The 13,568-nt window shown below is 40.7% G+C and overlaps 1 protein-coding gene across 4 annotated transcripts in view; it reads right to left on the reverse strand.

Annotated features, from left to right (window-relative positions):
- Positions 1-13,568, reverse strand: part of tcf12 (transcription factor 12) — a 69,037-nt gene that overhangs the window by 32,891 nt on the left and 22,578 nt on the right. For all 4 annotated transcript variants that reach the window (XR_015100443.1, XR_015100442.1, XM_086106984.1 and 1 more), the window contains exons 6-8: positions 7,939-8,000; positions 6,594-6,726; positions 6,086-6,138 (exon numbers count right to left, since the gene is read on the reverse strand). Coding sequence is in view for 2 of the 4 variants with exons in the window: in XM_086106984.1 (XP_085963110.1) it covers positions 6,086-6,138; positions 6,594-6,726; positions 7,939-8,000 (248 nt within the window). In the remaining 2 variants the exon portion in view is untranslated. The remainder of the gene's footprint in view (positions 1-6,085; positions 6,139-6,593; positions 6,727-7,938; positions 8,001-13,568) is intronic.

Consider the following 13,568-nt stretch of genomic DNA (forward strand, 5'->3'; position numbering starts at 1 on the left):
CCCAGTCAAACCAGCAGTGTCTATCTAATCTGCCATCTGATGAAGCCGTCCCAGGGGAGCCTGCTAACTGGGGTCAGGGCAAAGCCTGGAACATTGTCGGTTGCACGGGCAATTTTACGATTTTATCACGTGGAGACACCTTACATAAGCGCATTTCATGACCCCGACATTTCATTTAAAATCTTACTATTTTGCCCGCTCGGCATAGCTGTCAACACGCTGCTTTCAAGATGTTATTGAAGCAAGAGTGTTATCAAAACCTGGCCTAACGTGTGTGACTAAAAAGAAGAAAAAAAGTGACAAGCTTTATGAGAAATAGAAACGTCCTGTTGTTACAGTAGTCCAACGTTTTCTTTTCGAGTCTTTACACTGTTAAGGAAAGCTGGATGAGGAGAAAAGTGTGTTGAATGTCACGCCACCAAAAAGCACTGCGAGGAACATTTCGGGAGCCAAGAACAGGCCTCCTTTTATACAGCTCGCGCAGTTCAGATCTCTCCAAAACGAGGGTGTCTGAGTGACCTGTCAGAAGCAAACGTCAATCTTTTTTGTCATCCCCACTCAGGGTTCTTACTTGCAAAAGTCCCTGAGGGGATCTGATTCTCACCCCACCACTTTCTCTCTTTTCTCTCGCAGCCGCGTCGACGACACTGAAGCTGGGGAGAAGTGGCACATCAAGCCATGGCGCCTCTGACAGGGAATTGTGGGGGGGAAATGGTATTTACACAAACAAACTGTCATGCACACACATTCGCATTATGTCTTTGCAGCTTCCCACAAATATCCTCCAAGATGCAACTCCCCCACCCCCCCTACCCCCATGAGCGACAGAATCTCTCCTCACTGCTCCTGTCAAACAGGTGCCTATGCAGCTTGCCCATCAGCATCTCCAAGCAAATCAGACTGTCTGCTCAATGACAAAATGCTATGACCTTCAACCTCAGCACTGGCTTTATACAGGCCAATCAAGCAAGAAAACGATTACACATTACAAAGGAACCTCCAAACTCCAACATCTGTTTTTTGTGATCTGTTTTGTGAGCAGAGGAGGGTGGAGCAAACAAAAATCACACCCGAGTAAGAGCACTCTTACTTTGGGGTAACGCATGACTCGTTCAAATAATTACTTGAATAAGAGTACTCAGAAAAATAAAATAAAATACCCCGCAACCAACTGGTTAAGTAACGAATCTTTTTTTTCGATAATAAGCATAAATGTCATGCAGCTAAAAATATAAAATAAAAAGATGAAACTTGCACAACAATATAACTATGTAAAACAATGATAACTTAAATCGTTAGAAAATCAAGAAAGGGTCTTAAATTCACTTACCGGTACTTTGTTTACACTTGTGAAACAGCAGAATACGCTCACCAGACAGAGAAACCACAAGTTCAAAGTGAAGTTCTTTTCGGCTGAAATGTGGAAAATTTTAGGCAGACAGATGCCTCCCGGGCATGGCATAGCAGTCTTTTTTTTCTAGTTTGTCAGGTAAAAAAAAGATTGAATGTAAGGCCAGGGGTGTTCTGCCTCTTGTGACTGCAAGGTGTGCGCCGTTTTCAATGTTGATTGGTAAAATGGAGTCAAACGTCGCTAGTGGTTAGGTTGGATTGGCGAAACGGTCGCATGACAGTGCCCGAGGCACAAAGTCTCTCAGACAAACAGACACAAAAGATCGCGCAAGCAAGAAAAGATACTGAAGATAAATAAAACTGCTGAGCAAAAAGTATCTCAATGTACCAGAGTAGTAACACTTTATCGGGCTTCAACTAATAATTATTATAATCAATTAATCTGTTGATTATTTTTCAATGAATTGGATAACGCACGTTTTTTAATTTCCATCCTTTTAATCAAAGACCGGACATTATTTCAAACTGAGAAACTGGTCAACTTCAAAGATGCTCTAATTTTAAACCCTTTTTGTTCATTTTTGTGACTGAATTCATTCCGGTCTCTGGGGATATACAGTCACACTTGTTTTTCTCCCCCAACCGGCACACAAAAACACAATGTAAAAACAACAACAAACATACCAAAGTTGCTTATCTGTCAGAGATTGATACATTTAATCATTCATTCATTATTCAGAGCAAAGGAGTTGAAATGGCCTGGAAGTAGCACACACAACTGCTTCCTAAAATAATAAGCGCTGATTGCAAATAAGCAGCTGCATGTACATGGCTGCAGCAAGAGGACTACATGGGGAAAAGTATGTGTATTTGAGAGGAGTGTGTCTGTATGCGGTGTAAGATGAAAAAGAGCCATGAACATTTTACTGTTTGCAATCACCATCTGTCCTGCCCAGATAGTCTTCACATCGTGAAGCATGGCGGTGTCAGACCCTAAAAGTGGCATGGATGTGCTCCGGTAAATATTTTGATTCAAGCCCATCATGGAGTGTATACAAACATCATGCTTGGACCTGCAACTTCCATTGCATGTCTGATCTAAAAACGGCATTTATTTTTAGAGCCAAGAGTCCAAAGACAAGCGAGGAGGAAAGCGTGGGATTCCAGAAATAAATAAATAAATTTGAAAATTCCCAGGAGTAGACCAAAATGAAAGGAAGCACTGTGTTCGTGTCTGCCTGTGTGTGAGTGCATGCATGCCTGTATTTTATTTTTTTATTTTTTTAATCATGCATCTATTCAGGTCTCTGGTGAGGCTTTCGCGCTTGCTTACACCAGCAAAACCTTTCAGCAGCATCTGCAGCTGCATTTACGCTTCACAGGTACACCGCGGGCTCTTCACACAGCTGCCTCCGGCTTCAGGTGCGCTTTCGCTTCAGTACCCCTCAGCACTGCCACCGCTCGCTACCTCCTGTGTCGTTGATGGCAGCACAAACACAGACCCGGGCTGATAATAGTCTAATTTCACTACAAGTACCCTGTTTTTCACCTTCTCGCCGCCTTACCTTAGCTGTGCTTCCTGTCAGTCCATGCGCATGCAGGAATTTTCAAAATCACATTTTTCCTCACTTCACATTAAAATACGGTAGATATATACTGTATATATATAGAAATCATACATTTCTTACTTTTATGTTTTTAGCCCACAGCTTCTTGTACTTCGTCCGGGATTGCTCCAACATTAGCTGGAAAATCCCTCAGTAGCCATTCTTGCGCAATGAGAAGAAACGATTTGCCTTCCCATTATCGACTGTGCCATTGAGATCTTTTGGCAACTCTACTTATACGAACTGAGGACGGCCTGTACCACACGGGCAGTCTATAAGGTTATTGCAGTGTGTTCACATAAATGTGTATAATTGAGACTGAAACAATGAATTGAATCAGTTGAATCATTTGATTCCAAAATATATTGGAAGCAAAATATCTGCAGTGATCATTTTCCCCCCCCACACAGATTGTTACTGCAGACTAACGCACCATTGTGTGTAGAAATAAACTGGTACAATGGCCATAACAGACAGGACAAATTTGGGAACCGTGTCACCCCTAAAAAGATCTTAAAATACAATGGAGGGATGTAATTGGAGATAGTTAGAATTTCTAATCTGTCAATTGTTTTGTTGAGTAGCCGATGAATTGGATATACATACAGTGTGTGTGTGTGTGTGTGTGTATATATATATATATATATATATAGAGAGAGAGAGAGAGAGAGAGAGAGAGAGAGAGAGAGAGAGAGAGACAGAGAGAGTGGGAGAGAGAGTTTTGATTTTCGTCTCTCCATTCAAAAACAAGACAATATTTCAAACTGACTGCAGAAAATGCACAAACACAAATAAATTAAGATTCAGTTACTGGTTTGGTCTGTAACATGACAGAAAATAGGCAAAAATGTTGGTCATTGTTATCCAAAGTAAAAGCAGATGTCAGCTTTGATGGAGGACTGCAGAAATCTGAGAATATTAACTGTTCAGAGGCTGAAATTCTGAGGATATGGAGAATTTTAAATAAAACAAGGTCCCTAAACGACTCATTAAATTATAAATGAGTTGTTGATTTATTGATTCATCGTTCCACCTCTTGTATAATGAATGTGTCTACTGTAAAACAGAATGAACGAATTTAGTACAATAGCATGTCCTGACGATTGCCAACAATTACCAAAATGCAGCTTGTTGCTAACTGAGTTGAGTTGAGTTCACTGCGACCATCAAGAGAATGTATCCCAAATTTTTGCTTGCAAGTTAAAACATAAAAGAAATCGGCCGAGCAACATCTGCTATCTCGAGAAACTCACAATAGTTATACTAACATCATTCTACAAAAATGTAGATCGATTTTGATGAATTGCCGCAGACAGGCGTGGACTACTTTGAGTTGTCTTGACGCGGCATAGCACCTGACCATACTCAACGATTGGTCGTGAGGCGTCTGGTCGGTGACGGACTTGTAGTGTGACATCTCACCCGGTTCAAGACGCAGAACAATATTCATGTCATAGTCCGATAGCGCGACTTTCCGACCGAAGAAACAGGTATACTGTATGTGTAGAGGAAAGGCCAAAATACAAAACAAGAGAAATCCAGTCATCTTTTCTTCCACTATTCAAGTGCAGAGGAGTGGAATATGTATTTAACATTCCTATGTTCATGTGGACATAACATCAACAGCATCAGTAACACTTCCTAAAGGCCAACTCCTACATCAAACTCGACCCGTCCAATATGTTTTCTTTTAATTTATAAGAGGTCTGAAGCCTTTGATTTGAACATTTCCATCTCTTTTCTTTCAAATGGGATCAAAGACTAACTGGGATAATCCTGCCAAGCTCCAGGCTTTATCGCCTGAGCGGCGCTGAGTGACAAGAAGAAGCTGTATTTTATTCCATGCTCTGTCACTGTTTCTCCCTATCTGCCATTGTACTGCTTGATTGTACTTTTATGAGTCACACAAGCGCACCTGCACCCATGTGTTAAGTAGTGACAAATAAAAGCCCAGCGCCCATTTACACAACAAAGAGATGTAACCCGCCAGGCACCCCTTCTTTGCCTGCCCCCCCTCCCCCTCCGTCTGACAAGACCTCAGATATATCACTTACTTAAGAGGAAGAAGGCAGCTCGCGTGCTTGCTGCTGCCGCAGACACCTTCTCTCCCTCATGCGCTGACAAACTTCTTTTCAAATACAAATCCAGAAACAAAACACACGTCAGCCTTTTATGTTCTGAAGCCTGTTCAACATTTGATCTTTGAGGAACCGCGGTGGAGGTGACGAATATCAAAGCACTGAAGGGAAAAGCCCGTCTCAGAATCCCTTTCCAAAACAAGAAATATTGTTTGATAATGATGGGCGGGGGTTGGATTTAGCAAACCAGTTGCTTCTTGTTAAAAATAAAGAGCAGTCACAAACCCGTTAAAGGAACTCAATCAAGGATTTGATATACTGTATGTAAAATAAAAAAGAACTTTGGCAAATCACTAAGGTTTTACAAACGAACATCTGACTTTGTGATTTATGCATATTAATGAACTCCAAATACCCCCCGCCTAAGTGAAGGCAAGCTGAGCTCCACACTTCTCTGCATCCTAATGGTTTCTGCTCCGTTGGGATCATTACCAGCAGAATTCTCAGATATTCTGTGCTATTAATCTCTGTCTGTCCTCCTGTTCAGCGACGTAATGACTAATTAAACATCAAAAGAGCAGAGCTGGGGATCCGCTCTGACAGCCTCTCTTTCTCCCCGGAGAGCCTGTGAGGAGGCTGGACTGTGACAGGGCACCGCTGAAAATCAATCACCTCCAGTGCAAACGCACAACACACATGCGAGCACACAAAACTACACAAACACGCTTTGAGCATCATACAATGCTGTGTTGAACAACGAATACAAGATGCCACAACTTTGCGGGTAAAGACAAACAGTAGTGCTAAGCAACCAATCCCCATTCAGCGACTGTGGAGATAATGTCAAGAGCGCTCTTTTTTGTGTACAGGCCTTGACAGGTTGGCCTTCTGAGTAGCACAGATCTACGTGAGTGTGCGTGCGTGTGTGTGTGTGTGTGTGTGTGTGTGTGTGTGTGTGTGTGTGTGTGTGCGCGCGCGTGCGGGTGCACGCGCTGGAGTTAGCTCACTGTTAAATCTATTTATATGAGAGGTAGATGATCTTCCACTCACAGATGAAGGCAGGCCAGGAGGGACCTTGCGAACCTTTTTTGTTTGTAGAGGATCTGTGGGAAGAGATGAAGGCGCATTTAATCATTCACAAACAAACACAAGACAGAGGATGTGTCCCCATAAAAACACAACTATAGAAAACCAACTCCAGATAAAAGACAAGAAAACAATGTTTTTGATGACTTTAGTAAAGGTGTTGTTTTGGTACACGATGAGTGAGTATAGTTCATAACCATCAGTCATCATAAATCCCAATAATCTACTACTCTTTTCATTCTTAATGACTAACCTTTTCAGGGAAGCTAAGTATAACAACTTCATGGGAAAAAAATCAATGAGATATACAGTATTTCAAGGATATGCCTTTAATGCAGTATACTGGTTCATCGCATTAAACTTTTTTTTTTGTGTGGCATAAGCCACATCAAGGAATTTGATTCAATAAAATATTTTGCCTAAAGAGGAGAGTTGGGCATTGAATCAAATCTTTGATGAAAGTGGTACTGACCAATGGGCGGAGGGTCCTGTAAAGGACGTCTTCTGGGATTAGCTGCGCTGAACGAGTAGAACGAAGTGGCTGACTTTGCCGATGTCGTCCCTGAACTAGGACTTGTCACTCCCACGTCTGAGCGTAGAGATGGCTGTGAGAGAAAAAACATGGAAACGACAACTTTAATTTTCAGTGTTTGCCTCCCGATATCAAACACATTTATGCTCTATGGCAGAATTAAGGTCTCTCCTTGGACTGGTCAACAGAAAATTGCTGGACCCAGAGGATTATGCAATAATCGGAACCACTCTAATACTCATACAATTTTATTTAGTGCCAGTTTCATCCAATAGCTTTCTGACGTAAAACAACCTAAGCAGACGGGGTTAAAAGACCAATTAAGAGCTTGGTCCAATTAAAGTAATCAACTACGGACAGCCTCACGATGGCGAGTACAACAGCAAGCTATGTTTAGTAGTTGGCTTGCCAACTAGCACACATGCCTCTGGGAATCCCCTTTCCGGGCTGACGACTGACACACTGACATGTTTGAACTTTCTGGTGGATAAACTGGTAGTTAAATACAGCTTAGATTTCATTACATGGGCACTAAAGGAGTGGAAATAATTCAATTAAAAGCTGTTTGTGTCGTGTAGGCAGTATGTTCCATATACCTAATTTCAAAGGAATTACATATACAATGTCTCCATGCAAAATGTAGGTCACCAAAACTACTGGACACGGTGACAAAAATGTAATCCAAAAGGAACAAACTGACTCTGTAAAATGACAAGCTGTCACAGATGTCACATCACTGACCCGTTTGTGCTCTTGGCTTTGTTCAATGATATTGAACCATTGCCTCAGCACAGTCTGCTCTCACTCTCCCGGAGAAAATCACTGAAGAAGACTCCAAGATTAAACCGAGGCCGTGCAATGCATTCCATTGAATAGGAGTAATACATAATTTGGACTGAAATGGATCTGTTTACAAATACAAGTGATGCCTGTTCACAAATAAATGTGTAGTGGAAGTGAGGTGCACCTGAGACTGACAGGCAGAGGCGAATGAACAAGACAGTGCAAATCAATCCACCGCAGGACTTCTTTTGAAGCACGAGAAGTCATTAGCCATGTCAGGCAATTGGCAAGTAGCCATGTGGCAAGAGGATCAATGATCTAATTCAATTATTTGGATTAAAAACCTGGCAAAACACCAGCTGAAATGTTAGAAGTGTAAAGTAGGCTAAAAATCAATCAAGACCGAATCTATCGCATACATATTTACATGAAAATAAGGAAAACAAAAGGTGTTCCTTTGTACCACAGTTCTGCAAGTCCCCAACTACAATATGGAACTCACCTGACAGCCGGATGCTCCAGTATCCCTTGCAAAGGCATGTAACGCAACGCTCTCTGATTTCGCTGAAAAAGAGAGTGGATTGTGATCTTAACCGTGGCGCAACTGTGAAACGAACATGATTAGAAACTGATCAGATGCAGAAGAATTGAATCGGTCAAAGCATAAAGGAACTGCTGCTTCCGCAACAGCTCCAATATATTTGAGCAGTAACAATATCGATGCAAATCCATGATCTATGATTAATGTATTTATCAATACCCACTATTCCACTAAAGATAAAGATATGTACAGCACCTAATGAACAATAACATGAAAATCAACAAGAGAACAATTTAAAGAAAACAATTGAGTTGAAACTGTTATAGGTCATATTAATGATGAAAAAGTCTTTCAAATGATTTACCTTGGGTTTCATTTTTTTAGAACACAACATAGCCACTGCACAAATAAACTAGCAGAAGATGAAACAACTAATTCTGAGCAATGACATTTGGAGCTTGTGTTTACTCAATTTAGGACTGAATATTGCATTCTATAAGTGTGATATAGTCCTCAAAGGATGCATCACACGCAGCTTTCAAGGGAGAAATAAAACCAACAAACACATAACCACATTAATCAAACGCATGACAATTTCTACGCTCAGCAGATCTAGTCCCCTGAAAAAAAAAAAAAAAACAAAGCACACAAACAAAGCACAGTGAGCTCATACATGAGCAAGATGAACAACTTGATGTGGCATCATATTCGCCAGAAATCCAAATACGGTCTTACAAGCACAAAGTCGGGACTAGGTCGGGACAGTACAGGTGATTATTTTGGTGAGCTAAAAAATTGCATCGCGTGGATGTTTTGTTCCGCAAAGATGGATCTGAACTGAACATTGCATCACAAGCACAGGTGACCAGAGGCTAATACATCATCTGAGCAGTTCTCCACGGGAAAAGTTACAATGCGCAGACTGGACTGCATCTCAGAACACTTTGAGAGAAGATGGTTTATCTTACAAAGCCGCTTCTCTTGTAACAATATGATGCATTTCTAAGCCATCGCTCTGGAAAAAGGATTAAGTTGTCGGATACTACCACCTTGCACTATCGCTGGCGGAAGATGAAATATCTCCTTTCACCGAACTTTTATTTAATTATATCCGCTCAGCAAATACCTGCGGATTCTTTAGCTGGATTCACCGTCATTCAATTAAAGTCCACAGAGGTTGGAACCTGGTCCAGTTCCGACTAAAGTATTCATTGACAGCACGTTTTGTCAAACCGACCGGTGTCTGATGTGAATAATTGATGCTCAGTGCTGCAGTTCCAGGCCCCACACTTTCAAACGCCCACTCAGATCATACAACAGGACGTATTCCCAAATCCACTCACGAAGCAATAACACCTCAACTTTGTGTAAACACGGTCCAACCTGGGAAATGCACATCCGGCGAGCTTCCATAAATATTTACAGCAATGATGCTGTCACAGTGTTTACTGATAATGTAGCACAGCTTGCACTAATCGTTGGCCTGTAGGGTTGATTATCTAGTTTTGCAAAACAAATGACAACCACGGTTTGCTGCCCAATGGAAAGCATGAATCTCCAAAATATATTGGGGGAAAATATAATTGTTTTCTACATATTGTCAATGTGGAATGTCGGCCATGCTATGTCACATTTCATTGGTGGGTTTTTGTCAGGAGCAACAGAACCCTCTATTAGTAGTATTTCATAAAAACACTACAATAAACTGTTATTAGAAATGTAACGCAATACATTATTTTGGACATACATTTTGGGGTGGGGGGCAGCAAGGTAATAATGGATAATTGTGAGACAGATGAATGTTTATATATATTTTACATTAAAATCAGTATAATTACCGTAGTTTTCATAATATGGGTCACACTTTTTTTTTCATGGTTTGGTTGGTCCTGTGATTTATACTCAGGTGCAATTTGTACATTTAGAAATTGGAGCTCGGAAAGGCAACCAAAATTCCCATTGCCTGACGACTATTGTTTTATTTTTGGTGCATTACCGCCGGTAGCCACTTTCTTTAGCATATTAAAGAAGGTGGCATGAATAATTATTTACAGCACTAAAAAGTACCATTACCTTCTAGGATTTTACCTTTGACCACAATGCGATACGAGAGTCTAGTTGAGTTAAGCCATTTTTAAACTAAAAAGAACATATTTTCCGGAGTTAAAAGCGGAAGTTTTGAAACCAACCAGAGCCCGTTCACTGCTGTCAAGACAGGGCGCGTTGGAAAAGTCACTCTGACGCTCTCACAGCACTCTGAGAGTGCACGTGTTCAGAGAGGCAGAGTCCAGGTGAAGCCTGGCCTGGTGAGTGATGAGGAAGTGAGTGAATGAGAGTGTGGAGTTGGATGTTGTGAGCTCAGGTTAGGTGCTGGCTGCTAACTGGCTAGCCATTAGCCAGCCTGCACACTCTTGAGTGCCTTGGCATCAATTGTGACCGTAGCAGATTGTGTTTGAAATGTACTAATTACAGTACGTGTTTGTTGCCATGAGAGGGCGGCTCAACAGCTTGACTTGAAAGTATGATTCGTTTTACATAAATTTGAGGGTCCAAATCCAGTGCACTAAGTTAGAATCAATCACACAAGGGAGATGACCTGTCCCAAAATGTGTCTAAACAAGCAAGGGAAATAGTTTTTGGGTTTGAAAACAAGATTTTCTAAATCCACCAAAGCTCACGACATTGTGATTGAGTAATCTTGTACTGTAGCGCTTTTGGTGTAAAAATGTATTTGTGCAGATAACAAGATGAAGCAATGCTAACGTCAGTGGTACACGAGATCACAACATAAAAGAGGATAACAAACGCAGACAAAGAGCACCAGAAAAATCTAACGGACATGGCAGCCCATTTTTAACACTGCACCCTTCCTCCTCCCCACAATTGATAAATCAGCTGCAAGAAGAGAAGGATGGAATGGGACCAAGTGGCAGAGTGCCGGCAAATTAATCCACCATGCCACGTTTAGAGGTCACAGATTAACAGATCTCTTAGTTAATTTAGTTCGGTCCCGTGCAGAATCTCTGACCTTTTTATCTTATCTTGAATCTTTTTCGCGTCCTTCCGCTAATATAAATGGATTTGACTTCCGACATCGAATCTGCCCTCTGAGGGGAAAACTACAAAAAAATAAACAGTGTCTGTTTACATCTGTAGCTGTATTTCTATAGAAACAACAGGAGATACAATTCCCGTCAAATGTGCAATTGGCTTATAACATAGTTGAAACTTTACATGTCAGGCACACAGAAATGGAAATGATAAGTCCATGCATTGATTTCAAGCATATTTATTTGATTTCTAAACTATTTATCGCGAATAAAAAACATGATGTACAATCACAGAAGGCTACAATATTTTATCATGTATTTCCGTTCCACTTTGCTTTGCAAAAAAAAAAGCAAAAAGCACAAAAAAACACCCAAACACAGTGTATGACGTATAGCCTTTCAAAAAAAAAAAAAAAAAAACTACTTTTTGCAAAAGCAAAATACCTTCCAAAAAACGTTCAACAACAATTTTAAAATACAGCATACCAACAAGCAATCATTAGACTCATGAAAAAACAATCTCAAAAATAGTCAGCAAAGTTATGAGGGGAATCAGAATATTACTTCTGAAGTGGAATAATTATGGAAGTAATATGTATTCATAAAACTCATACTGTGACTTGCTTCTAATTTAGATCTTCTTAAAGTGACAGGCAGTGAAGTAAAAGTATTCAAATCCATGGGGCCTTCATTATGCATAGTCACCATGTATCACCTAAAACGTTGCTCATTTTGACAATTATGATTTTAAATAATCTCCTCAATCGTTGAATGTTTTCTGAATGTTCTGAACCCCTATTTCAAAGATATTAGTGTATTGAACAGTAAAATGGGGTGCAGGCAACTAAACCTGACAGTGGAGCGGAGGGGATGGTGCATAGAGGGGTAGAGAAAAAGAGAAACAGAGAGGAGCATTGTGCAATGTGTATGTGAATAACGGGCTCTTTTGCATGTTTTGGTGCAAGAGATGGATTCATAATGAGTTACCAAGTAAGTTTCCAACCCCCCACCCCACTGCGCACTTTGTTTTCGAGAAAACGTGCTTGTTGGGAACATAGTGTAGCCTTAAGTCATCAAACTTGCGATGAAATGACTGGTTTTAGCCAATTAGTGCACTCCATTTTAACTAAATTAGTTTAAGACTCGATTAATCAACAAGCAGCTCCATACCATCAACAGAATACTTAATGATAAATGGATGATGGCTGCGGCAATCCCTCATAGCAGTATTTACCAGTAGAAGTTCACTGTCGCTCAGCTTGGGAGTCATTACTATGTGAGGAGATAAACAAAACCGACGGAAAACCCACTAAAAAGTAATGGCCTTAATAATTGCACAGTAGTAGCAACCTTATTTGTCTCCCATAGCGTACACGCAGAAGAACGCATGGCGTCATCTGAGTGATGAGTCTGTGCCCGGTTCTAAAGCTAAATATAGCACTTTATGTTGCAGCTCAACTATTGTTTCCACAGAGCTCAGAAGATTTTTTCCTCAAGCTTTGAGACTATTGCCGTTTCTTGTATACTACAGGCTGCTGTCGTGACTCTTTTATCAAAAGTGGCTTTGGTTGTCATGTGTTTAAGCCGAGGGCAAAGCAAATGTTCACCTCACATTACTGTCACATTTCACGCCATCTCCAGTGAATGATGACAAAAATGTTGATGGTGAAATTGGAATACGGTACATAAAAATAAGTCGCAATGTCAGTGTTTACACTTAATTAACATTTTTGGGGGCAATATATATTGAGAGAAAGGATTTCAAATTTGCGGTTTGGCTTTCAAATTAGACGACCTGAACACAGAGTACAGAGAAAAATAAAATTGAATTAGGTGCTGAACAGTCAAAGCCAAACAGTCTTTCGGTGTGCTCATCGATCTCAGGTCTGCGCCGCAGCACAGTGTGGCATTCTATTGAGCCACACATATTTTGATAACACGAGAGGTAGTGACCCAAGAGCCCCCAGGGATCAATTCAAAACCCTCACCACAAAAACAAGCAATTAGAGCGCATGCTTCACCACCGCCCGGGAGATACATTCCGAGAGCTTTTTTTTTCCCATCAAGTGATCGAGTCAATTTTCCATGCTCAAAGGAAAGCCAAGATCATGAAAACAAACATATAACGGCAAGATGAGTAAATGTTGTTCATGTAGACACCGCATTAGCTTAAACACACATCAGCTCTCAAATGTTTCCTTCACTGTTCTCGCATTTGGTGCTTTTGATACGCAATGTGTGTGGGGATCCGTTTTATAGCACTCTAAATAATTACAAAAAAGCACTATAAAATTGACAATCGGGATGATAAGTATTGCTTTTAATATCTATCATGATAGTTTGTCCCATGACATTTTAACGGCTCCTCTGATATTTTAACAATCAATTTGGTTGATGTCAGTGAGGCTGACTGTCAAGACAAGGAAGCTGCAAATGAACTGACCATTGGGATTAATACAATTGGCTCAACTAAACTGAATATAATTCAAAATCCAATATTTTACAACCCATGAAAACTGCGAAACCATCCAAGTCGAATGG

This window comes from Hippocampus guttulatus, chromosome 3 (genome assembly GCF_054856545.1).
Source record: "Hippocampus guttulatus isolate MCC_2025c chromosome 3, RoL_Hgut_1.0, whole genome shotgun sequence".
Lineage (NCBI taxonomy): Eukaryota > Metazoa > Chordata > Actinopteri > Syngnathiformes > Syngnathidae > Hippocampus > Hippocampus guttulatus.